General features: G+C 43.7%; 1 protein-coding gene across 4 annotated transcripts in view; it reads right to left on the bottom strand.

The window, feature by feature from the left end:
* The window catches only part of PRLR (prolactin receptor), a 141,892-nt gene that overhangs the window by 14,677 nt on the left and 99,664 nt on the right, over positions 1 to 27,551 (bottom strand). For all 4 annotated transcript variants that reach the window (XM_054688399.1, XM_054688402.1, XM_054688401.1 and 1 more), the window contains one exon: positions 1,922 to 2,034. In XM_054688399.1, the coding sequence (XP_054544374.1) occupies positions 1,922 to 1,991 (70 nt within the window). In that variant the 5' untranslated portion in view covers positions 1,992 to 2,034. The remainder of the gene's footprint in view (positions 1 to 1,921; positions 2,035 to 27,551) is intronic.

Here is a 27,551-nt window from a genome sequence, read left to right as displayed (position 1 = left end):
GCTGAACTGGGGAGCCTGACTCTACCCGCCCCCCCCCACACATACACAGCCCCAGCTGACCCTCCTTTTGGCTGCACTAGCTGCCCCAGTGTTTATTCTGGGAAACCTGGCGCAGAGAAGAGAAGTCTCAGGTGTGGGTCTCAGCAAGTTTAGGAGTTCTCTGTTTTCTCCCACACTTGTCCCGCCATCCCTCATGCTGGCTGCTAGGCCAGAATCGCAGATCAGAAAGAGCAAGTTTGGAGGCGAACGTGGATGGGAAGAGGTGGCATGAAACTGCCCAGAAGGAAGAATTTCATGGCATGACACAGTGCACGAGCTGACAGTGGCAGCCGGACCTGAACTACACCCCAGCTGCCAGTACCCCAGTCAGTGTAGGCCGGCCAGCCTGTGACCGCTGTGCCAATAGCTGTAACATTGCTCCTTCTCTGGGGAGAATTTCTACAGGATAATCAAAGGTTGAAGGGAAGTTTTGCTGCTTTTGTTTTTTTTTTGTTGTTGTTGTTGTGATTGGGTAGTCCTTTTTGTTGTTTTAAAAGTCCATTAAACCCTATGGCTTAATAATGAGCATATTCAGAAGCCAACAAGGGTAGCTGTTGATTATATGTACTTAAAGCACTTAAGTACTTCAAGTTTTCCTGTGGATCCCACTGATAGCTGCTTTCCCTCTTTTCTCTCTCTGAAAGTTTCTCTTGTACATATCACTCATTATTGAGTAAGACCTCTAGGGAACTCAAGAATGAAGGTAGAGTTGTGAAATTACAATTAATCCAATGTTCCTTTCATCCACTGTAGTGGACATGGTTAAATTTTTTTTTTAAAGATTTATTTTTTTATTTTTATACAAGAACCGGGGTACAGGCCAGATGCACAGGAGGATGAGAGGATTCACTGGAAACAGAACAGGGAACAGAACAGGCAGACTGAAGAAATACACTGCTGAGGGGAGCAGCGGGCGAGACAGGAGAGGTCTGCTTCGCCATGTGGGATTCTCGCTGGCTGGCCAGGATTGAAACCACGCTGCAGAGGCTGTGGACAGCTTCACAGTGTGGCACTCAACTGCCTGTGCCACCAGGGAGGCCTGACATGCTTAAAATTAATGGTCTGTCTCACTCTCCCCATAAAATGCATACAGACACAGGGACGACTACATAGATACACACACAGGTACACACACAGGCTCACAAGGAGCCCACATCAGAAACACACATGCACACACATACACACACACTACTGAAATATTCACAGGTGCATTCTTACAGGAGTACACGCTAGTACACACAGACACACACACAGCAGTGTACACACAGATATATACTCACACTGGTACACAGAGAATCATTTGCAATCAGACACCTATAGAGAAGGCAATGTACACACAGGTATATACAAACATACACACATACAGGACTACACAAGATGGACACACAGAAACATTCACACACTCGAGGTTAGTTGTGAGTGTCATTTCCCCCGTAGGCTGACAACACTGGCGTCCTGCCACTTAACAACAATCCCTTCTGTCTCTAGTTTCATACACAATATTTCATTTGATGTGGAGGAAACATCACTCTCTTTACTTTGAAAACATGAAAATCCAGAGAGATGGGTTCATTGGCTCAAAGTCACACAACTAACTAGGAGCTGACAAAGTGTGGAGTAGAACCATCTGGTCTTGTCATTGGTAGATCTGCTTCCAGCACTCCCAGAAGGAGCGTGGAAGTTAGAACACTGGGACAAGATTTTGCGTTCATTTCATTAAGTCTTTTGCATTAATTTGAATCCCCTGAATATCGCCAATAATAGCAGCAAGTCATGTGGCTAATTTTCATTTCTCATTACTGCATTGCAAGAGGAAGGTGATGGGCTTCCTACCCATACACACCTCAGGGAATGCAAAAGAACAGGACGGTCTCTTACTTACCATTCAGAAGACTGATGTGGAGAAAAAGTAGCAGAATGAAAATAAGTATGGAGGCCATGCTGCCCTTCATGTTGGCTCCCTCCTCTGTCTGCAGGAAATGGATCAGAAGTTCACTGAAAGAGAAAGCACCAGGCAGCTGTTTTGAGATGACAGTCTGGGCAGGCACATGCACCACTTTGCTCTGGGTGTTTGCAACTGGTGCTTGCTCCTTGTTGAATGTGAATGACAAAACAGGAGGAAAGGAATGTAGGAAAATGTAACATGGTCGGATGGTTTGGCTCAGAAGCATCGGTGCACACTTGCTGGGAGAAGTTTCACCACCAGAGGTCATCAGTTGACAATTCTCGGGGGGGGGGGGGGGGGGGGCAGCCGGGCAGCAGTCATCTCCTTTGCATACACTCCCGAGAAAAATTGTTCTCTTTCTACCTCACAGTCCCTGACTATATAGCTAGCGCCCATTTCACATGACAGACACGGGATGACCTACAAGAGAACTGTTCTGGAAGGGCTTTGCTCCACTAGCACAAACTAAGCCAGGTTAAGAAGCCAGTACACCTGGTACGGCCCCGGCCTGGGCTCACTGATGCCACCAAGTTGGAGGCAGGGACGGTTTCCTCTGGAGGTTCAGGCTGAGAAGTTTCTGGAAGACTTCTGGGCTATGAATATGCCCCCGAACTACACAGTGAACTCTAGTGAACCTGCACGTGGTTTCTTTCTCCCCCTTGGAAAAGCCCCATAAACAAGAGATGACAAACCCTAGTCATATTTCAAGTGCCTTGGGTTTGGAGTATTAAGTAAAGCTTGAACCTGCAAGGGTTGAGTGTTTTGAGCAATTTATTATGAATATTATTATTTTTACCCTGGGAACAACTTTCAAAGTCTCTAAATGTACTTTTAAGAAAAAAGGATTTTTCAAGACATTTGAAAAGGCTCATTCATCTTGTTGGGCTCCAGAAAATGCTCAGAAAACAATAGATTTGACAAACTTAAGTGTAAATTCTCGGAAACACATGGCGTACATTTTCCTTTAAATTTTGTGGACTTTTTTTTAAAGCAAGAGAAGGCCGTCCAGGGGCAAGGCTGCCCATTTGAGAAGGCCGAAATGACTGAGTATTGTTTGATGAAGCCTGAACCACCAGCCTTTGCTCATCCCTCCGGCCAGAGGGCGGTTCCCCATCTGCCAGCTGGATCTCACTAAATAGACAACTTCTTGAAGCCTTTGGCACCTGCTCCAATCCCTGAGACATACTTGGAATAGAAATCTTAGTGACAACAGATTTTGGGGCACAGACACCCCATCAAATGACTCGCTTTTATTGAGGGTCCTGGTTCAGTAACAGCTCTGTTCTTTGGGGACATTCCAGTCACTCACCCAGGATTCCTTCCCAATGCCCCCCTCTGCCCTCCCCAAACTGCATCTTCTAAACTGCCTGCTCCATCTAATCCTTTAGGGTCAGGTCACCTGATTTAAATCAACTTTTTAAGGCTCAAATGGGTTAAACTCTACCCATATGGAGTCCTTTCTATGCGCCAAGCACTGTGCTATGTATTTAAATCCTTTACATTCCACCCGGAGTGGAATGTAACAGCCCCATGAGTGGCCTAGGTTACTATCATCCATTCCCTTTTAACAGATAAGACACTGAAGTATAGAGAGGTCTAGAAAATTGTCAGTTCCATGCTATCAGGAGAGAGAAATCTGGTAGATATGAGAGCAGCTGATATACTACACTGACTTGCAGATAGTGTATGGTGGATGGTGCATTCACTCCCTTCTATGGGGGAGGCAGTGGAGACAACAGAGCTGGCCCCAGCTGAACACCACACCAAGACTCTGCAGGTATGGGGCCAGGAGAGACAGGCCTTGGAGCTGTCGCCTTGGCCTCTAGCCCTACATGTGCCTGAGAAGTACCTGGGAAGATTTCTTTGTCCTGGAGATCTGGTGATCTCAACCTGGCTTAAGCATGGCATTCTGTCCACTGGCTAAAGAAATTCTATGTTCTTTTATTGAGACATCTCTGCTCTTTTGAGCATTGCATCAAAGCGCTTGATGTGATATGCTGTAAATCACACCTTTTGGGTGAGATCAGATGCTGTCCAAACAGCTCTACCCAACCAAGGCTCCATGTGTTTTGCAAAAGAAATGCCTGCATGGTGTGCTGGATGAGGGCAGGTAGGAGTAGATGTTATTATTGCTTATTCTTCCTGGCATGCTGATCCTGGCTCAAAGAAACTCTTCTACATACATAAGATGGGGTGAGAGTTATAAAGGCAGCAGACTTTTGGAGACTTCAAAAGTGAGAAAGCCAAGGAACTCATCACGAGCAAGGTGTGGAGCGCTGACTTGCTACAGACCTGGCCTTTAATTCCAAGTCTTGCATTTTTAAACCACAGTCACACCCAAGGAGCTAGTGAAGAGTGAAGCCAAGATAAGTGTTCTCAGGCAAGGGTGGGGTGGGGCTGGCTCTTTCCTAACTGGATTCCAAATATTGGGACCATTTGCCACTATAACCATCATAAATGTTGACTGTGTACTCTCTTTGGGTGTTGCAGCCACAGATGGGTGGAGGGGTGGGAATAAGAAGGGCCCTTTATCAAGATCCTGCTTGTAGGTGGAGTGGACTCGGAAAGACAAAAATCCCAATATATCCCTAATTTAGAGTCTACCAGCCATAAAAAAAAGGGTTAGTGGACAGTGGGACATGTGGGGACTGGTGGGGAAAACCAAAATATGTGCTTCCTTAGAAAGGATGCTTCCTTAGAACTGAGAAGTTGTGATTATTTTTCTCTCTGAAGGTTACTTACCCCACTGCATTTGCCCTGCTGGGGAGTGAGATGTGGGATGGGTTGGAAAATCATAGTTGAAATGCTATAACAACACCACTGTGACGATGTCCTTCCTATTCTGTGGCACAGGGGTTTCAACACATCAGAAAGTGTGTGTGGCTAATATCCAGATTCTAGGAGGTCTTAGGAAATCTTTTTTTTTTTTTTTTTTATTTTTTTTTTTTATTTTTTAAATGTTATAACTTTTTATTTTGAAATAATTATAGATACACAGAAAATTGCGAACATAGTATAGAGGGCCGATGTACACCTCAGCCATTTCCCCTAATAGCTATAGATATATAAATTATCAAAATCAGAATGCTGAGACATTGTTGTGATATGTATGTGTAATTCATTGCTTTATCACATGGAAAGATTTCTACAGTAATCACTACAGCAATCAAGATACAATTCCATTCCATCACCATGAAGACAGCACACATCCCTTCTCTCCCCGTCCTAGCCCAAGACAACCATTAATATGTTCTCTGTCTTGATAATTTTTACATTTTGAGAAAGTTACAAAATTGGAGTCATGCAATATGTCACAGTTTGAATGACTTTTTCACTCATCATAATGACTTTTTCACTCAGCATATGTCCAAGATTTTGTGTGTATCAATCGCTTGTGGCTTCTTACTGCTGAAAAACAGGCTAGTCTGTAGGACAGATGTGCCTCAGTTGGCTCCATTTACGTGGCCATCTGGGTGGTTTCCACTTGTGGACTATTAGAAATAAAGCTACTATAAACATTTGTGTATATATATTTTCCTGTGAACATAGGTTCTCATTTCCCTGGGATAAGTGCCCAGGAGTACAGTTGTGGGGTTGTAAAGGAAGAGCAGTTAGTTTTATAAGAAACGGCCAAACTTCCCCAGAGTGGTTGTATCATTTGATATGCCCATCAGCAGTGTGTTTTATTTATTTATTTTTTTTTTTAAATATTAAATTTTATTTTTATATTCCCCCATACAATTGCAAACGCCCCATTCTGACCCCAATCCTTCCCCTCCCGCCCCCCACCCCCCAAAAAGTGTCTCTGGTTCATAGTTTTTTGTTGATTTTGATTTTCACTTTCTTATATTCATTTTCCTGGTCCCTTATTTAAGTTTTCTAGATTCCTGCTATGAGTGAGACCATCCGGTATTTTTCTTTTTCTTTTTGGCTTATTTCGCTGAGCATGATCCCTTCCAGTGCCATCCATGTTGCTGCAAATTGCATGTGTTTATCTTTTTTGAATGCTGAGTAATATTCCATGGTATATATGTACCACATCTTCTTGATCCAGTCATCTATTTTTGGGCATTTGGGTTGTTTCCAAAGCTTAGCTATTGTAAACAGTGCTGCTATAAACATAGGAGTGCAGGTGCTCTTTGGAATTGATGTTTCTGTGTCCTTTGGGTAAATACCTAGGAGTGGAATTGCTGGATCATATGGAAGCTCTATGTTTAGTAGGTCCAGAAATCTCCACACAGCTTTCCATAGTGGTTGGACCAGTTTGCACTCCCACCAACAGTGCACAAGAGTTCCTTTTTCTCCACATCCTCGCCAACATTTGTTGTTGCTAGTTTTTTTAATATGTGCCATTCTCACTGGTGTGAGATGGTATCTCATGGTAGTTTTGATTTGCATTTCCCTGATTACAAGTGATGTTGAACATTTTTTCATATGTCTGTTGGCCATTTGCATTTCCTCTTCAGAGAAGTTTCTTTTTAGCTCTTCTGCCCATTTTTTGACTGGATTATTTTCTTTGTTGTTGCTGAGTCTCATCAGCTCTTTGCAGATTTTTGTGATCAGTCCTTTATCATTAGTGTTGGGTGCAAAAATGTTCTCCCAGTTGGTGGGGTTTCTCTTTGTTTTTGTTATTGTCTCTTTTGCTGTGCAGAAGCTCTTTAATTTGATGTAGTCCCAGCTGTTTATCTTTCTCTTCACTATCACTGCTTTGGGTGATGTGTCTGTAAAGATGTCTTTGATGTGCAAATCCCGTAGTGTTTCGCCTATATTTCCTTCTATGTGTTTTATGGTTTCAGGTCTTATGTCTAGTTCTTTAATCCATTTTGAGTTGATTTTTGTGTATGGTGTGAGGTAGTGGTCAAGCTTCATTCTTTTGCATGTAGCGACCCAGTTTTCCCAGCACCATTTATTGAACAAACTTTCTTTGCTCCAATGCATAGTCTTTGCTCCTTTGTCAAAGATTAGTTGACCATAAATCTGTGGGTTTATTTCTGGATTTTCTATTCGATTCCATTGGTCTGTATGTCTGTTCTTGTTCCAATACCATGCAGTTTTGATGATTATGGCTTTGTAGTATAGTTTGAAGTCTGGGAGTGTGATGCCTCCATTTCCTTTTTTTTTTCAGTAGAGCTTTGGCTATTCGGGGTTTTTGGTGATTCCATATGAATTTCATCAATAATTGTTCTATTTCTTTGAAGAATGCCATTGAGATTTTGATTGGAATAGCATTGAATCTGTATATTGCTTTTGGTAGGATGGCCATTTTAATAATGTTTATTCTTCCAATCCATGAGCAGGGGATGTCTTTCCATTTCTTTGTGTCTTCTTCTATTTCTTTTAACAGTGTTTTATAGTTTTCTTTGTATAGGTCCTTTACCTCTTTTGTTAGATTTATTCCCAAATATTTGATTTTTTTTGTTTCGATAATAAAAGGGGTGGTTTTTTTGATTTCTTCTTCTTCAGATTTATTGTTTGTGTATAGGAAGGCTACTGACTTTTGCGTGTTGATTTTGTATCCTGCCACTTTACTGAATTGATTGATGAGTTGAATTAGTTTTTCTGTGGAGATTTTGGGGTTCTCTATGTATATTATCATATCATCTGCAAATAGTGATAGTTTGACTTCTTCTTTTCCTATTTGGATTCCTTGGATGTCTTTCTCTTGTCTTATTGCTCTGGCTAGGACTTCCAGTATTATATTGAAAAGCAGTGGTGAGAGTGGACATCCTTGTCTTGTTCCAGATCTTAATGGAATTGCTTTCAGCTTTTCACCATTGAGAATGATACTGGCTGTTGGCTTGTCATAGATGGCCTTTATGATGTTGAGGTATGTTCCTTGTATCCCAAGAATTTCAAGGGCTTTTATCATGAATGGGTGTTGCACTTTGTCGAAAGCTTTCTCAGCATCTATTGATATTATCATATGGTTTTTATATTTCTTTTTGTTGATGTGTTGGATAACATTGATTGATTTTCGGATGTTAAACCATCCTTGTGCCCCTGGAATGAATCCAACTTGGTCGTGGTGAATTATCTTATGGATACATTGTTGGATTCTGATAGCTAAAATTTTATTGAGGATTTTTGCATCAGTGTTCATTAGGGAGATTGGCCTATAGTTTTCCTTTTTTGTGTTGTCCTTATTCGGTTTTGGTATTAGTGTAATATTGGCTTCATAGAACGTGTTTGGTATTGTCCCTTCCTTCTCAATTTTTTGGAAGAGTTTGTGAAGGATAGGCACTAATTCGTCTCTGAATGTTTGGTAGAATTCATTTGTAAATCCATCAGGTCCTGGGCTTTTGTTTTTGGGGAGGTTTTTAATTACCATTTCAATTTCGCTGCTTGTAATTGGTCTGTTTAGGTGTTCTATTTCTTCTTTATCTAGCTTTGGGTGATTGTAGAGTTGTAGGAATTTGTCCATCTCCTCTAGATTGTTGAACTTGTTTCCATATAACTGTTCATAGTAGTTACTGATTATTCTTTTGATTTCTGCTGTGTCCGTTGTGATTTCTCCTCTTTCATTTATGATCCTGTGTATTTGTGCTTTCTCCCTTTTTTCCTTTGTGAGCCTGGCTAGGGGTTTGTCTATTTTATTTATTTTTTCAAAGAACCAGCTCTTGGTTTCATTGATCTTTTGGATTGTTTTTTTAGTTTCAATTTCATTTATTTCTGCTTTGGTTTTTATTATTTCTTTTCTTCTACTGGTTCTGGGGTTTTTTTGTTGTTCTTTTTCTAGATCTTTGAGCTTCGAGATTAGGTTGTTTCTTTGAGTTCTTTCTTGTTTTTTGATGTGAGCTTCTATTGCTATATATTTTCCTCTTATTACTGCTTTTGCTGCATCCCATATATTTAGGATATTGGTGTCCTCCTTGTCATTCAATTCAAAGAATTTTTAATTTCTTCTTTGATCTCCTCGTTAGTCCAGTGGTCTTCCAGTAGTGTGGCTTTTAATCTCCATGAGGTAGGATAGTTCCTTGCCTTCTTTTTATGATTTATTTCTAGTTTGATGCCTTCGTGGTCAGAAAAGATGGTTGGTATGATTTCAATCTTGGTGTATCTGTTGATGTTTGTCTTGTGCCCCAGTATGTGATCGATCCTGGAGAATGATCCGTGTGCGCTTGAGAAAAATGTGTACTCCGTTTTTTTTGGGTTTAGTGTTCTATAGATGTCTGTTAAGCCCAAATGCTCTAGGTCCTTATTTAGAGCTTTAGTTTCTTTACTTATTTTTTGTCTTGTTGATCTATCCATTGTTGATAGTGGTGTGTTGAAGTCTCCCACTACATATGTGTTTTCTCGGATGTCTGTTTTCAGAGAGGACAACAGTTGTCTGATATATTTTGGTGCTCTTTCGTTTGGTGAGTATATGTTAATGAGTGTTATTTCTTCTTGAAGTATTGTCCCCTTAATCATAATGTAGTGACCATTGGGGTCTCTTTTTATTTTTTTGAGTTTGAAGTCTGTTTTATCTGATATAAGTATAGCTGTTCCTGCTTTCTTTTTGGTCCATTTGCTTGTAGGATTGTTTTCCATCCTTTGACTTTGAGCCTATTTTTATCTTTTGTAGCTAAATGTGTTTCCTGGAGACAGCAAAAGGTTGGGTTTTGTTTCTTAATCCAGGCTGCAACTCTGTGTCTTTTTATTGAAGAGTTTAGTCCATTTACATTTAGAGTTAATATTGATATGTTAGCATCTGTATTTGCCATTATGTTTGTCTTTCCTTTGATTTTATTTATTTATTCTTTTAATAACTTTTTTTTTTTTTTGGTCTTCTTTCGTTGTTATTCGTCCCTCTGAGGTTCTGGCTTTAGGATTCCTTGTAGTATTTTTTGGAGTGGGGGTTTAGTCGCAATGAAATTCCGGAGTTTCTCTTTGTCTGGGAAGGTCCATATTCTTTCTTCATGGAGGAAAGAGAGCTTTGCGGGATAGAGTATTCTTGGTTGGCATCTGTTTTCTTGGAGTCTGTTGACTATGTCCCTCCACTCTCTCCTTGCCCGTAGTGTTTCTTCAGAGAAGTCTGATGTCAGCCTGATTGGTTTTCCTTTGAATGTTATCTGTTTCTTCCCTCTTGTCAGCTTCATTATTTTTTCCTTGTCCTGGATTCTTGGGAGCTTTACTATTATGTGTCTTGCTGTGTTTTTCCTTTCGTCGTGGAAGTTTGGTGTTCTTCTTGCTTCTTGTATATCAATTTTCAGCTCCTTCTTCTCATTTGGGAAGTTCTCTTCAATTATATCCATGAATATTTTCTCTGTTCCTACATCTCTCTCCTCTCCTTCTGGAATTCCTATAACTCTTATATTTCCTTTCCTCATGGAGTCAGATAGTTCCCGAAGTCTTTCTTCATTCTTTTTCCTTCGTACTTCTCTTTCCTTTTCTGTTTTGGTTCTTTTTATTTCTGTGTCTTCAAGATTACTTATTCGTTCTTCCATTTCATCTATTCTGCTTTCATTGCTTTTCCCAGAGTTCTTTAGTTCCTCCATTAATTCTTTGATCTCCTGCATTTCTCTTACTTCCCTCTTTAGGGACTCAATTTCCTTCTTCTGATCTATCACTTTTTTAATCATGGCAATTTTAAATTCTCTTTCTGGAAGGCTCAGAAGTTCTTCCAAGTTGCTGTCGTTGCAATCTGGGGAGTGGTTTTCTTTTTGTGGTGTGCTTCTTTCCTGAGGAGTTTTTAGGTTGCGTGTGGTTCTTCTACTCCCTACTGTCTGTTTTCTAATTTGTCGTATGCGTTGGGACACTGTGTTGCTCGGACTGACTGACATCTTGGGTGAACTTCTCCGCTCCCCTCTGGCTCTTCCAGGAGCCATCTCTGTCTTCTGGGGGAGCTTTCTGCTGGTTTTAGGCAGTTTTTACTGAAGAAATGTCCCTGTTCTCAAATGGCGAAGCGGGATGCAGTCCCTGCGCCTCCGGTTTCAGGCACACTCTTCTGCGCACCCGGTCTGCCCCGGACGTGGGTGCCTGCTCCCTCTGTGGGCTCAGACTGCTGGTCGGAAGGGGCCTGGCGTGGAATAACTTCCCGGCTGGCCACTGGGTCCTCCAGAAACCTTCTGCCCTTTTCAAGCAGTCTTAATAAATGTCCTGTTTTATAGGGTGTTAGTGACTTTTTTTTTCCTGGTCGCTAGGTGGCGCCAGAGATCTCTCCTATTGTCCTTTGGGGGCTGTTTTTTGCCTCCCCCCACCCCGTGGGACAGAGAACAGAGCGGGAATGGTAGGGTACACCTCAACAGCTTTGGGGTGCTGTGTCTGCCTTGTGCCCCACCGTCGTGGAGAACCCACGCCCCGAATTTTCGTGCCCCGGGTCTCAGTTCAAAGCCCTCAGTTCCAGGACGCGGGCTGTAGCCCAGTTCAGTGGCGCGGGAATGGCGCCTTTTGCACAGCTCCCGTGCCTGGGCGCCTGGTTCCTGCTCACTCAGGGAGGGACCTTCACCTCAGTGAGGACCTCCGTGCGTCTCCCCGCAAGCCTAGGTCGCAGGCGCGGGGACCTGGGCAGCCGCGATCCAGGTCTGCACTTGCTTTTCAAGCTCCCCGAGCGCGCCGCGTTTCCGCGCCAGCTTACCGGCAGCCCGGGCTGTGTGCGGGTCTCCCGGGGTCTTTGTTCTTCTCTAATGGCGCCAGGAGCCGTTCGCTCACCGCCGCGGCGGATCCTGCAGGGTTCGCCTCAGCTCCCGTTCACGGGGTGTGGTGGCTGCAATAGTTCCTTTCCACTCACAGTCCCGCTTGCTGCGTCGTTTGTTCTTGTTGGCCGTTTTGGTTTGTTGTTTCCTCCTCTCTGCCGGTCGGAGAGTGCCGCCTCTGTGGGCGGGGGAGGGGAGCAGGGTTCTGCGCTTCCCTCCCTTCTGGTCCTCTTTTATGGCCACTTTCTTCTTCGGGCAGTTCGCTGGCGTCACCCGTTTATCTTCCGTGTCCCACTTCTCACTGGGACCTGCCGCTTTTCCTCCCTATTAACTTTTTTTAATGGGAGATCTTACTCGCAGCGTCTCCTCGCCGCCATGTTGCTCCGCCCCCCATCAGCAGTTCTTAGGAAATCTTAAAGGGAATTGTTTCTTTTTAGCTCATAAAATAGTTCCTGAGTATTTTGCCATTGTTGTCTCAATGTTCTCCTCAGACTTTTTTTTTAAAGATTTTATTTATTTATTTCATATAAGTACTGGGTACAGTCAGAAGCACAAGAGGGTGAGAGAATTCAGCAGAGCCAGAGCGGGGAGCAGAACAGGTAGACTGACAAAGTACACTGCTGAGGGGAGCAGCAGGCGGCAGGAGAGGTCTGTGTGCCATGTGGGACCATCCCCAGGGGTCGGGGATCGAACCTGCACTGCAGAGGCTGCGGGCAGCTTCCCAGCCCAGCGTTCAACCGCTGCGCCACAGGGGAGGCCCTCTCCTCAGACTTTTGACCCACGTCCCCTGATTCTAGAAATGCATCTCGCTTGCCAGGCATGGATTCTCAAGACCTACTTTGCTCTTGCAAGCCCACCTCCCATGGACAAGCAGGTGCTGGTCTAAGATTTCTGTAAAGCAGTCATAGACATTACTTACACAAATCATAAATACTCCTGCTTAATGAATTATCACAAAGTGAATATGTCCATGTCACAACCAGGTGAAGAAAAAGGGCACTAACAGCTCCCCAGAATTCCCTTGGTGTCTCCTCTCAATCTCTACCCAACCCTTCCCAGCAGCAAACATTATTCTGGTTTCTGACACTATAGATGAGTTTTGCTTACTTTTGGACTTGAGAGAAATAGGCTCATACAGTATATGTTTTTTGAATGTGTATGTTAGGTGTTTTCTTGGGGGCCCACCAGGCTCTCTGCTGTCCCCTCTGTCCTATAGGAAAAATGCAAGAAAAGAACCCACGAGCACCCTCTGATTTCTAGAAGTCTGGCTTGCCTGTCCAGCATAGAAAGTCAACATTTAGCCTGGAAAGAGATAGATTAGACAGAAGATACAATTTGCTCAGGGTGAGGAGAGCAGCAAGAGGGATTAGATATTCACACCAGGCTCAAGATTTAGGCCAGTAAACAAGGTCTGCCCAAATCCAGGGTCAATGGCCATTTGTAGAATGAATAAATGAATCAATGAGTCCTTAAAGGCAAAATGCAGACCAAGACTAACATGAGATGAAGCCCTGCGTACAGGAGAAATGGTCCTCTGCTAATATTACCAAACACTAGACTTAGAGCAAGCTTAGTCCCCTGTCTTTGAGAGGGGAATCTGAAGAGTGTTTATGGAGGACATGCCTCAATTCTTTAGTGCAGACATTCTAAATTGGAGAAGTGGCGCTCAGAGAACTCTGGTTTGAGGGTGGGGAGATGAAGTCCTTCCTGTGCTGCCTGCAAACATGCACCCACAGCAGTGAAATCCTTATCTGCTGATTGTCCAGCCAACACATTTATACATTTTTCTGTGAACTTCCACAGTGGGACCTTTGCTCATGTGATCATCCTAAGTTGTTATGACTTTTTATCACTGTAGTTATCAAGTTCATATTTTGCAGGTACTCAAACATGTTTCCATCTTATTTCCTATTTTGAATATCCTTTGGAAGGAAACATCTTGAACTTTCCACAAGAGAAATATGTCTGCATAAAATGTCATTGCATAAGCACCTGGCAGTTGAGTGAGAACATGGTTGTGTGAAAGTTGTTATTGAGTAGTACAGCAACATGTAAAATGTGCACCTCTGATTTCAGACACCCCAACGTCCAGAGGTTCTACTGAGGGAAGAACTTCTTGAAGACGGTGCTCTGATAATATGCATCCAAAGGGAGGTCATGTGCTGCGCATGATGACAGCTGTGAGTTCTAACAGGTAGACAATCAGCAGAGAGAGCATCTGCCGAAAATGAAGGACGACTCAGGATTGGTACTGCAGATGATGACTTAAATAAAAAGATCCAACTCCTCATCTAATCAGGGTAAGTCGCCATGATGTACGCAACTCTGCACTGCCGTCACTTAATAAAACAAAGCACCGAAGGCACCCCCAAGGCTAGAGGCATTGCTTCCAAATCCCATTATACTAACTCCACTCATCACCACATTATCCCAGGAGCATCTTTGATCTGAGGGAGGTTTGTTTTTGCTCAGCCTGCTTGGCTTGAGGGCAAGAATAGGACTTGGGCGAGTTTCAATTCTCTGCAGCCAGTGCACACTTTGGACAGATGGTGGAAAATACCCATTGGCCTGATTTTCAGAGGAACTAGTCCCTTAAAAGATCATCAGTCAATTTATAACAATTGAAAACAGCCATAGATTGTACATGATGTTTTGCAGTTTACAAAGCTGCTCCACTGACATCAGTGGCTTTGAATCCAGGATTCACATTAGAACCATGTAAGGGAACATCTTAAAAGCACCAATTCTTAGGCCTTGTCTCTAGAGATTCAGATAAATTGGTTCAGAGAAGAGTCAACTGGCACTGGGGCATTGCAAGAAAGACCCCCTGGCCCTCCCCAGATGACCCCAATATAAAGCCAGGGTTAGAAACTGTTGACTGACATGATGTCACCTAACACATGGGCTGCTCTGCTAGGAGCTCCCCATGATGGGAGAGGAAAGGGGTTCAGAGAGGTCGCTGGCTCCATCTACCATCACACAGCATAGGCAAAAACATGGGAATCTGGTTTTTATCCTCTGAGTCCTGCTCAAATTAATAGCAACAGTAAAGCTGAAATAGCAACACTTTTATTTACATGGTGGTCTACAGTTTATAGCACCTTCGCATCATTATCACTTCTTATTCTTACAATAAGCCTGTAAAGTGTGCAGGGAAGCTATTATTGTTACTATTACCATCATTATGTCATTGCTTCTGTTTCAAAGATGAGGAAACTGAAGCTCAAGGGGTACGTGGTTTCAATCAACAACTTACTTGAAAAGTCTCCAGTGTGCTGGGAACTGTGTGGTAGAAACAGCACACCCTCACACAGCACACACTATGTGCCCGCACTGCTTTGCTAACTCACTTCACCCGCACCGCAAGACTTAGGTGTAAATACTATTCATATGTCCATTTCACACACAAGGACACTGGGGCTCAGAGAGGCTTAGTGAGTTGTCCCAGGTCACACAGCTAGTGAGCTATGTATAGAGGGAGAGGAACTCTGCAGCTGGGCTCCAAGAACTGCGCTGTCAACCATTATCATTTCTATTCTGATGGCTGCAAGGAAGCAATGGCCCTGGTTTTCAGGAACCTTCAAAGCACAAATCCTGGCCAAGGCGAAGTGGACAGTTCGGAGGAGGGTGCGTCAGGACTCCAGAGCTGGCTAAGACGGCCCTCTTCCTGATTAACAGCCCTCTCCCCACACTGCCCCTCCCATGTGACATGGGGCTCTGTGGGGACCTAGGGATCATGGGGACCTAGGGATCGCACAGCAGGCCTCTTCTGTCTCACCCACTGCTCCCCTCAGCAGTGTATGCCAATAGATCTGCCTGTTTTGCTCCCTACTCTGTCTCTGGTGAGTCCTCTTCAGTCATGGTGGTGGGTATTTCTGGGTCACTGTTTCTAGAGCCAAAGTACTTCTGCCCATCCCAGATACAATGGGTCAAATGTTTTGGAGGGCCTAGGACGGGGCAGTTTTTAAATTAAAAAGAAATTCTGAGATATAATTGTGTAAAATTAAGGCATACATTCTGTTGATGTGATCCATTTATATATTGCAATAAGATTGCTACACCTCTATCACATCACATAATGACCATTTCTTTTTCTGCGACAGGAACAATTTAAATCTAGTCTCTTAGCAACTTTGATAATAGAGTATTGTTTTCTAAATCATCACGCTGTATATTAGATCTTATTTATCAGCTGCTCGTAAGTTGGACAGGAAGGGGTATTTTTAACAAACGCGTAGGTGATTATGTAAGCGGAAGTCTGAAAGCCCCAGCTCTAGAAGACAGAGGGCAACCACTGGTGGAGGAAGAAGAATTGACTCTACTGTTACCTCTGAGGCTGGAAAGGGCATTTTCTTAAGCTGAGCTGGGCATGTGTTGTGAGTAGGGCACAGTGTGTAGAAATGATAATGGTTGACAACACAGTTCTGGGAGCCCAACTGCAGAGTTCTTCTCCCTCCATACTCTCTGTGAGGGGCTGTGAGGTCAAGGAGCTTGTCCCTAGTACCCTGGCGCTGACTCACAGCAGGAAGCAAATGTTCAATTTTTAGAAATGTTGTAAGTCAGTTGTTTTTGTGTTGGTAGCTTGAAATCAACCAAAGTAGGAGTATTTATACCATGGGATTAATGAGTGCTACAAATTAGTATTTCCTTCTTCCATTTCTTTTCATGAATGTTCTATGAAACATTTACCACCACATTGAGAACTTCACCTCTCTGGGGACACTCTTCTGACATGTAAGAAGAGTGTGGGGGTCTCCCTGGTGGTGCAGGGGTTAAAGTCTCAGTGCTATCAAGCTATTGCCAGCCAATGTGGCATGAGTTCGATCCCTGGCCAGCAGACCAGGCACAGCAGACCTCTTCTGTCTCGCCCGCTGCTCCCTCAGCAGTGTATGTAGGTAGATCTGCCTGTTCTGCTCCCCACTCTGTCTCTGGTGAGTCCTCTCACCCCTGCTCCTATGACCTACACCCCAGTTCTTCTGTGCATAAATAAATAAAAATAAATCTTAAAAAAAAAAGAGGAGAATGTGGGGGTAACTTAATCAGGTCTGCAGGCAGCCCTCTCTGGCAGGGTGATAATTTGTGGCCAAGTCTCTTCCCCTTCAGCCTTTCCTCTCATGGAGGTGGCTCCCCTTCTTCCTCTTTTGCACCCCTTTCCAGCGCTGACTTTACCTGGTCCTCTTGGGGACCTGGCCAGGCCCTGCCCGCTGCTGTCTCTGCATTGAGAAGTTAGAGTATTATTTTGTTCCTTCCAGTTGACAACTGCATCAGTAGTGGGTGGGACCTCACAATGCCTAACACTTTGGTTTTCTAGATATGGCACGTGGAACCAGAATAAAAACAGAACAAACAAAAACAGCTAACCACAACCTAAAGAGAGAAAACAAACAAACAAATCTCAGCCTGTCTTGATTTTTGCAAGTTCACTTCCTTCTGCAGCATGAGGGCTGCTGTGATTTTCAGTGCATGTCTATTGGCCCAGCCTGGAGAGTGTCCTGACCTGCTTAGTGACCTCTGCATAAGGGTCTTCACAGATGGGGTCTCTTGAACACCCCCCTCCACCCAGGCTCTGGGATGAATGTCCTTCCAGTGAGAGAAGCCCAAGGAAGCCTTGCCTTCAGCCCTACCTCGTTCTCTGGTATGCACTCTGCCTTGGCCATGGTCTAGACCCCAGGCTGCCAAGCCCAAGCCCATCAGGCCCTGGGTATCGGCAGCTGGCTCCTAGCATTGATCACATCTCACATTCTGGCCTCAGCCCCGTGCTGCATGGCCAGACTGTCCTAACTTCCCAGAGGAATCCCTTGACACTGCCTCCCACAGCTCAGCTCGCCTCCTGCCCCTTCTCTTTCCATTTCCTTTGGCTCTTCACTCTGTGCTTCTTGTGAGGAACGACCTTTCTAGATCCCGGCTCCTTCTGTTCTTACCTCCTGTTCTGACTCTCATTCCTAGACAGTGGGAGAGCAGGAAAGTGGATACTCTTTTGTCCCCTGCATTCTTTTTTTTAAATTGAGGTATCACTGACACATTAATTTCAGATGTACAACACGATGACTGGATATTTGTATAGATTGCAAACTGATCATCACCCTAAGTCTAGTTAACTTCGCTCGCCATACAGTCATACATTTTTTTTCTTGTGATCAGAACTTTTAAGAGCTAATTTCTTAGCTGTTTTCAAGTAAGCAATATGGTATTATTAACCACAGTCATCATGCTGTACATTCCACCCCCAGGATTTATTTTATTTCTCTCTGTATTCCTGTATCAAATAGGCTTAAACTCTGAACAACACCTGAGGTTTCACACGTTCTCATTTACATGGCTCAGTAATTCTATTAGCTTTGTTCCTGGTCATGTCTGGCCCACTTCCTTTGTCTTACATACATGTGTATGCAGTTATGCTAACAATAGCAAAGATCAACCCTTTTATGTCCCCTTCCTGTGTCTCAGGACAGTGTGAAAAATTGACATCACATTACCCCTGCATATTCCCAATCAGGAAAAAAAAAAAAAACACTGGTTATTTTAAGAGAGGACCGTAGCTGTGTTCTCTGTGCTGGAGACTCTACACTAGAAGAGAGGGAATAAGTAAAAATTTTTTCTTTGTGGACTCATTGGACTAACTACATACACTTGAACATTCATTCCTTTATGAATTACTTATCTGCTTCAGGCCATTGCTCACATGCCACCTCGTCAGTGAGGTCTTCCTTGGCCACCATGCTCAAGTTGAAATTCATCTGGAGCTGCTCCCCACCCCTGGCCCCCTGTCTCACTTTACACTAGCTAGAGCACTTGCCACTGCAAACTGACTAATGCAGACGCAGATCAGGAGCAGTAGGAGGAGAACATGTTTCACAAGATTGTTCAAACATTTCTTTGTGGCGGGATATGCATGTGTGTTATATGTGTGAATGTGTTGCTCATCCAAACACAAAAGCCTTTACCATAAAAAATAATCCTTCCTGTATTGGTAACCATTGAGTCTCTAACACACGTTGTGAATTCCACAAACTCAGGCTTAGGAAGAGAGAAGGGAAGTTAAAATTAAAATTAAAAAATAAGTTACTGGTCTCCTGGCATCGCTCCTCCGGCTCCTTGCTTATTTGTCTCAGGAGGAAATAAACAACAGAAAATAACAGAATCATGGCATTTAGATATGAAAGGAGCCAAGAGACTTGAGATGATTCTGGTCCAAACTTTCACATTTACATATGGGGCAACTGAGCCTGGAAAGATGAAGTGAAGTGCTTTGGCCAAGTGCCTGATGGGAGAATCTTTGCAGCACTGTGGTCGAGCCATGTGCATATCGGAAAGTGGACAAGTCTAAGGAAATTCTCAGGAATGTGTCCAAAGCATTTTTCCTCTCTAAGTCCTGCTTTTTCCTACCCCCACAGCTAGAACCCCGGGACACCATTCACAGGAGTGTCCATCAGTACTTGGCTCTTTTCTTTCTGGGCACAGAGTTAAAGGCTGCCTCACTGACCTCTGTCACATCAGCTAGGGTCAGGTGGAGTTGTGGTCTCTGCCAGTGGGCAGAAATGAAAACTCTAGTCATCTGCTGAGTTCTAAAACTATTAACACAGTCTCTCTCTTCCTGCCTCCCTCTCTCTCTCTCCTACTACTGCCCAGAGGAAGGTGAGTTGAGGACTTCAGTGTCCTCAGACCTTAGTAGTTAACAGATGGAAGGGGCCTGCATCCCTTGCTGTGTGACATGGTGAGAAGTAAGTCTCTAGTTGTGAAACTTCTGAGATGCAGAGAAGGGGTTATAACACCTGCTATTGCACTGGCTAGCCTTCTTAGGCTGACTCGTTCAGGGACAATTTGGAAACAATCAGTGCAGCTTAGTTCAGGTGGCAGCTACTATATTTAACCAAGTAGAAGGGCTTTGAATAAGCACGAAGCCTCTGACTCCTGGCCTCCACTGTCGATGATCACCAAATCTCAGAGGAATAGCTGCCTTGCTTCCTCCACATCATGAGCCCTTATGCTGTCTCATTTACATGTGTCCACAGGTGTTCAACAACTACTGGATGCCTGACTCATTTATTTTTATAAGGCTGTATATAAAACATTATTTTGAATCATAGATCCACTGAAAGAGCACTTGACCTCGAGTTCTAAAACACATTCCTTCCATGAATCAGTAGGTCTTCCACTTGCTGAGGGGTATGTGCTGACACCTTATTGATTGCTCCAATAAAGGTAATCTTTGGCATTCATTCAAACTCAAGGACAAAACTGTGACAAAGCCAACTGAGATATGATTGCCAAATAAGTGAGCATCGAATAGCGATGTGTTTCTATTTCCCAAAGAAAGACAACTGCACTGATAAAAATAGGGCTTAATATGCTTACCATCTTAAAAGGCAAGTGCTAGTATCAATTATAAAAGGATCCCTCTTCTATTTCGTGATGAGTCCATGATTCTATCAATGGAAGCCAACAGCAAGCCGAACTTCCCATTGGTTGCTAGGCTTCCTGTGCCAGTGTATTTGCACATGGAAATAAGCGAGTGGGTTTATGCAAAAGTCTGCACATTTGGCTCTCGTGATACTGGTCTGGCAGAACCCAGTAAATCATCACTGGCTCATTGCTTTGCTACAATAATAACATCACCTCTTTGCACAACCTATAATCAATGGAGTGTCATCCAGACAATCCTTTCTGGGACCACCAAAGTCAAGAAAACAGATTAGGAGTCAATATCCAAAAGGTTAGTCAATTTCCTCTTATCTTTGTAAACACACTTCTTGGAAGATCGCACATAAAGATTTTCCATCTTTGACCTGGCAGCTGTCCTATTGTTGCATTCCTGTGTTTCTCAACTCAGCTCTAGAGACAGAACTTACTCTCAACATTACCACAAGAACAATCTAATTTAGAAGGGAAGTTTGCTGCTTTGCTGATACTTGAGTTCTGTTAACTGCAAACTTACTGACAGTTCAGAATAGAAATGACTGGGGGTGCTTCTCAAGGGTGTGTGTAAGCAGAGGGACTGAGCCACATCTAAATTTATAGACTGCACCTCTGAATGTCCTTGGTTGCCCAAAGACCCCGTTATAAGACAGGCCTTTTCTTTAAAGCTCTGTGCACGTGCCAGGCACACACAGCCCCATGTGTCTACAAGGGAATGACAGCAGATACTGTTCACTTGAATGTTCTGTGCCATTCAGAAGAGAGTTTTCCCAGTGAGCTGCAGTCTTCTGTGCTCACAGCAGTGCCTGCATGGGCACCAGTGAGTAACCCAGTACAGGAGGCTTTGGGGTAGCATGGCTCTCATTCTCCATCCTCTAAGGTTGCACCTAGTCCTCCGGCCCTTCACGCGGTATCAAGACCACATATTTTGTGGGTAGACAGACTGCACGTGTCACGGCAGACACTTGGCAAACTCCCTTATTAGGCATCTGTCTTCCCCTCTGGCGCTCCTCTCCTGTCAGTGGCTATATCGTGCTCCTTTACTTCTTTCCGCATCTTTCCAATATGACCTATGCCCTGGGCAGTCCCAAGCAATTCTGCCCTCAGCCTCAGCTTGCTGGTCTCACTCATTGAAAGCTCCTGGCTGATATCTAGGGAAATTATAACCATTTAGTGTTTTTCAACATGCACCCCATGGAATCTAGCCTTAAGAATCTAGACGTATCTTAGCTTTCCACCATGTGGCTTGTTCAAGTTAGCACTCCACAAACATCACTTCCTTTCCATACAGGAGTAAAGCTGCTAGGAAAATGTCATTTCTCCATTTTGTTTTAGAAGCAATAAGGATTGGCACATGGCCGCCTGACTGAAGTCCTGCTGCCTCCTCATCCCGAGTTTCAGCTTCCCTTCCTTTAGGCAGGGACTTCCCTGGGTCTCCCCCAAATGGGGGTGCCCTGCCTACAGAGACCTGGAAATGAATCCTGAGTTTTCCTTCTTTCTCTTCACACATACCTAGGCCAGAAGCTTACTGATGTCTTATTACTCTTTTCTGTGACAGTGCTTAATTCAAAGGTCTATGCTTAGAGATGCTCAATAAGTGGTCTTGAATAAATTTTATTGTGTGTCAGTTGCACGTAGAGCAAAGTGGAACCAATGTTACCCTGATAAAAAATAATACAATACAAAAATTGAAGGAGGCTGGTAAGGATTTTATTCTCTAATAGGTTATTATTGGAATATGTGCTTTTTCACCTTGGGTGGTTTAAAAACTAATCATAATGGCAACATGTGTTTTAATAGGATTTTTAATTTTGAAATAAAATATTTTATTTTATTCTTTTTCCAATTCTGAGATTTCAGGAGAGTATCAATGAAATTGCAAATTCTTTTGGTTGCCTGAGGGTAGAGATAGGACCAGCATCTTACCTTTTGGGTGCAACCTGATGCAATCTTTCTGGTAAAATGTATTAAAAGCCTTAAGAATCTAGATACATCTTGAAATGAAAACTACACTTCTATCCCCCATGAAAAGAGATGTACAAAAACAATTCTGTACAAAAAGAATCTATCCCCTCACCTGTACATGTGCTTATAAAAAGAAAGCAGTAGAAAAATCTCTAAATAACAAATCATGAAGGCTTGTTTTTCTAGCTCATGTTACAGATGCACAGCAAAATATTATTTAATATTTAAAGTAGGGTGATAAAATAATTTATCATATGGACTATGTGAAAAAGTGAGAACTGGAAGTAGATGTCTTTGATGAACTACCATAAAGCAAGATGAAATCCTGTCATTTGTAAGAACATGGATGGAGGCAGAGGGTGTTAAGGTTTGGTGAAGTCAGTCAGATGGAGAAAGACAAGCACTATATTGATTCCACTTATATGTGGTAGATAAAGGAAACTGACATATAGATGAAGTAAAGGAGACAAAAATAAACTTTTAGACCAAGACCAATTTGTGGTCACCAGAGGAAGGGGCAAGGGAAGTGGAGAGAGCTAGAATTAGACAGGTCATGGTGAACTTACAGTAGTATATTCACGGGATGCTTTTTAATCATGCACTCCTGAAACTTACACAATGCTACAATGCAGTGCTACTTTGAAAAAAATCTAGATGGTGACTTTTAATCCCTTAGAGTCTGATAATAACACCAATATTTTCTAATAATCTATAAAGTAAGATAAATTAGGTCTGTTCAGTAAAGATCAGTATGTTTGTGACTATGCAGGCAAAAAAGATTACTATAAATGATTAAACAAAAGAGAAGAAAGCAGTTATCTTTGACCTCGATTCTAATATATGTGTTTGTACATGTGCGCAGAAGGAAGACTAGAAAGATTTATACACCAATACAATGGCAGTGGCTAGCTCCTGGAGGAGGACTCTAAAATTTAAAAAAAAAAAAAAAAAGATATTACTTTGCAGTGAAATATTTAGTAAAATATTACTAAAAATGCCAAAATAAAATTTAATTTTGAGGGGGAAAATCTCCATAAAAATTTTAACAGCACTAAAATAATCCCCTGATGAAAGCTGGCACTTAGTGGCATAAGCACCTGGGAAGGCTCTCCCCAGGGTAGAAAACAGAAATTGCCTGCACGTGGGAGGCAGCGTGCTCAGCAGCTGCCAAGCTCCCTGTGTTAATCTCTGTGTGTGGCTGAGCGTGTGTCCCGTCTCTTGGACTGTAAGCAGAGATTTCAACAGTTCTTGACATCCTGCGGCCCCCTCCCTAGTTCTTAGGAATTCTATCCTTTTCTCCGAAGTCCATCACTGGGTCCATCTTAGGGTGTTTAAAAGACCCCGGGGCGACTAGCCATTATTTTGCATTAAACTTCTGACAAGTGGGCCAAAGGCGATTCCATGGAAAAACTCTTTTTTTAGGGCTTCAGAGAAGGGCGGTGTCATGTTCGGGAGGAGCTCAGTAAGTCCAGTAGGGTCCTCTCTGAGAAGCTGGGCCTTTTTTTACTCCGGCCATTCAGCTCTGCTCCTCCTTGGCTGCAAAGCAAGAGGAGCTAGAAGTTGAACCACAGTACAGAGGAGAAGAAAGTGGGGAAAGCAGGAGGCTCCAAAGGCCAAAGGCTGGTGGGTTGCAGGTGAAGCCCGCCTCCGTGCCTGACGTCCAGAAGCCTGAGGATGGCACCACCATCTCGACACCACCTCAACACCACTCCCAGTCCTAATGTCCCTCGCCCTCGCTTGGCTCATGTACAAGCACGCGCTGTCTCAGATTTAATCACTTTCTCGATCATCCACAACATGTTCTTTCAGATTTGCTTCTTCATTTAACATCAGGGATACATATCCAGAAATGTAATTACCTGTCTCTCAATTATAGTCACTGTTTTTCCTTCTTTCCTTTTTGCTCAGCTTCCAGGAGACATCCCCTCTTCCCAAAAATGCCACCCATCTAATCAAAGATGTAAGGGTCAGTCTCCTTAGGGAGGTTGGGTCTGGGGTGGAACAACACACACTTCCGTTGCAGTCGTATTAAGTGGGAATGGGGACGAGGAAGGGAAATCAGGATTCACCACACCCCCCCTTTAACGAATTTTCACAACAAGTCCCAGTCAGCCTAGTTTAGTGACTATATCCATCTACCATCTGCCATCCATCCTCCATCATCCATCTATCCTCCATCATCCATCCATCCATCCATCCATCCATCCATCCATCCATCCATCCTCCCTCTATCTTTCAACAAATATTCACTGAACATCTATCATGTCAGGTTATACTATTGTGCTAAAACAGTCCTCCCAGTACTTAATCTGGTGGAGAAGAGAGAAGGTAGTAAATACTTCCAAGTAATGGCGCAGATATTAAGAAGACATCTGATGGGTCCCATGAGAGCTAACTGTAGATCTCACCTGGTCAGGGAAGTAGGGGTCTTCCCTGGGGAGACTGCCTTGGGGTTGGGGAGCAGAAATTCCCTCTTTTCCCATTCATAGTTCTGTATACAGGACCCTGTTAGGGGCTCTATCTTGGGCTTGAGGTTGATTGTGGATTACAGGGGTAGCATGGTCTGACCTTTGGGGCTGATGCACTCAGGGATGTACAGGGATGTACAAAGTTACCCTTATCACCTGGGAGAGGTGACACCAGCTGCAGACAGAGCAGGGAGTGTTCTCAAGCTGGCTCTGCCATTTATCAGGCAGAGATTGACTTTGCAGCATCTTCCCTCTTTCTGAGCATCAGTTTCTTCTAATAGGCAGTGTTGAGGGGAGCATCTGTCCTGCTTTCTGCAGCCAGTTATGGTGATGAGATGAATTAATATTGTGAAAATCGCCACATGACTGCAAGTGAGAGCCAGGTCATCAATAAATGGTGCCAATTGCTCCTTGGATCCCGTGTCCCTACACTCTGAGGGGAGGTCTAATTCCATTTGGAGAACGTGTCCCTTTTCTCCTGAGTGGCTAATGATTTGGGAACCCCAAGGGTGGACTCTTGGGTGCTGATGAGCTGCCATGGTGATAAGTCCCCTGGGCTAGAAGCTCTGTGACTCCTGTGTGTGTTCTGAGCGCTTCTCATTTCAGGATTCCAGAAAGGATCTCTTCCTTTGCAAGAAGTTCAGGAACCCAGGGGCCATACAGTGGTAGAAATGGGGCCCAAAGTGGGCCCCAGTTACCCCTTTATTTGCAGGTGTTGCATAAGGAGCTTTATGGTCAGGATGCATATTTGCCTAGGGCTGGTCCCTTGGCAAGTAAACACCATTTGCCTTGGGCTCCCTTTCACTTTGGAGCCCACTTTCACTTCTTTGGAATTCTGTTCCAGTTCCTATTCCTCTTCAGCTTTCCCTACACAGCTGTGATGTTAGGCTTTCTCTGCTTTTCAGAAATCTCCATGGCCTGTATCAAGTCAGCCCAGACTATTTCTCAACAGGACTTTCTGTGATGATAAAACTGTGTTATGTCTGCTCTATTATGGCAGCTATTAGCATATGTGACTATTGAACATTACAAATGTGGGCACTGTGATTGAGGAAATAAATTTTAACATTTTTATTTATACATATATATATTTTAAAGATTTATTTATTTATGCATACAGGATATGGGGTGCAGGCCCATGTGGCCCCCTTCATGTGGGGGATGAGGGACTCACCAGAGAAGAGTGGGGAGCAGAACAGGCGGATTGACTGAAATACACTGCTGAGGGGAGCAGCAGGAGAGATAGGAGAGGTCTTCTGCACCATGTGTGCACCAGCACTAGCTCCCTGGCTGGCAGGGGATTGAACTCATGCTGCAGCGACTGCAGATAGCTTCACAGTGCTGTGCCTAACCCCCTGCACCACCAGGGAGGCCCTTAACATTTTTAATTTCACTGAATTTACATTTAAATTGTGACATGTGGCTGGAGGCAAGTGTCTGGGGCAGTGCTGACCTGGATATCGATACTGCAATCATTTCGGTTGCCCTGCCACAGTTAAAATTACTATGTCCTGTGTCACAATTCCAAGGTTCTCTTAGAGAAGTACCAAGTTGTTAATCTGATAACCAAATTCCTATCCATAAATGAAAGTCTCTACTCCTCTTAGGTAAGCGCATAGGTTTGAAGAAATGCTGTACTTCAGTCAGAACAGCGACTCAAATGACAGAGATTTGAAGCACTCGGACAGGGGAGCACAGGGGGTGAAATGATTATGGGCAGAGTTTTAGTCTCATTCAAAACCCCCTCTTTGGAGGGTCCCTCCTGCCTAGTGTCCTGGGTGGCTGTTACCCTCTTGCAGTGGGGAGAAGGAAGGTCAGCGATGTGCAGATGGGAGCTGTGGAAGGGATGAAGGGTTGGGATGAACAGAGCCTAAAGGATGCCAATCTCTTGCAAAAGAACCTGGCGTGCCTGTCAGAGTGACATTCTGTTTACAGGGCAGGAGGTGGCAGAGGAGGTTGTTAGGGAGTGATGTTTGCCACTAGGACAGCATTGAAGGGTTAACAGTTCAGTCAGAAGCTCAGAAACCAGATCGAAACTACAGAGTGGAAGGTGGCACTTGCCTCAGAGCTTGGACAGATACTGCAATTCTATTTGTCATTCTAATGTCCCGTTTTAGAAATACTTCTCTTTGCTTTGAATTCTTCATGAACTTTGCTTTCTGAAAGTTCTTTTCATTCGCAAATCAAGCTGCCTTTCTGTTTCTCTTGGATGACCATGTAATTGCTTTCAAGTTCTTGCTTGTGTTTTCACAGCAAGAAGCTGGCATCAGAAGCAGCCTGTCAAACTGAACACTAGGTTGGGGGAAGGGTGCAGGGCAATGGGGGGTGGACTCAGGGGAAGGACAGCGACCCGTAGAGCAAAGAGACATGCTTGGAGATAGCAGGAGGAGCCTCTGTCAACCCTGGTGCTTTGGGATTTACTCTCCAGAACTCAGGTTGCCCATTGCCCCCACCAGTAAATCTGCTTTGAGGACTAGAAAGTGCATTTTTAGTTAAGCCACTAGCTGGAATGCATGCCTATTTGCTTAAAAAGCATCACACTTTATGAAGCAAATTGGAGACTGAGTCTCAAATCTTTCCTGTAATAAAGTGGTCTATAAATGAGTGTATCTATTAATAACAATGATAATTATGATAATAATAATAATAAATAATAATAATAATAATAATAATAAAGCAGCCAACCCCCCTGGTGCTTTGCAATGCAGTTGCGAGTCACTAATGCTTTTCTTTGACTTCACAAAGACTACACACAGTACTCAGAGCTACCCTGTTCTCTTGTTTACCTTTTACTCAAACAAATCTTAGGCTGCCCTGGGCTTTAAGAGGCAGAGCCCAGAAAGGAGAAACAAACTCAGAGAAGTCAATTGTGTGGCTGGGTTGGCCTGTTGCAATATTTCCAAACACTCCCGGGCAGGGCGAGCAGGCGATGACTTACAGCGTCTGCTGGGCAAGCACTTGCTAATGTTTAATCACAGCATTATCAATTTCGGTCCATTTGCAGGAAAACCAAAAGTTCTTTCTGGACTGAGGTAACTTAGAGCAGGGCTGTATCACACCCCAACCCCTCCCCAACCAGGGACTATTTGGCAATATCTGAAAACA

The sequence above is a fragment of the Talpa occidentalis genome, unplaced genomic scaffold (genome assembly GCF_014898055.3).
Source record: "Talpa occidentalis isolate TD23 unplaced genomic scaffold, MPIMG_talOcc4v2.1 talOcc4.6, whole genome shotgun sequence".
NCBI lineage: Eukaryota > Metazoa > Chordata > Mammalia > Eulipotyphla > Talpidae > Talpa > Talpa occidentalis.
The sequence above is the reverse complement of the archived record's forward strand: the minus strand, read 5'-3'. Positions and strand labels throughout refer to the sequence as shown.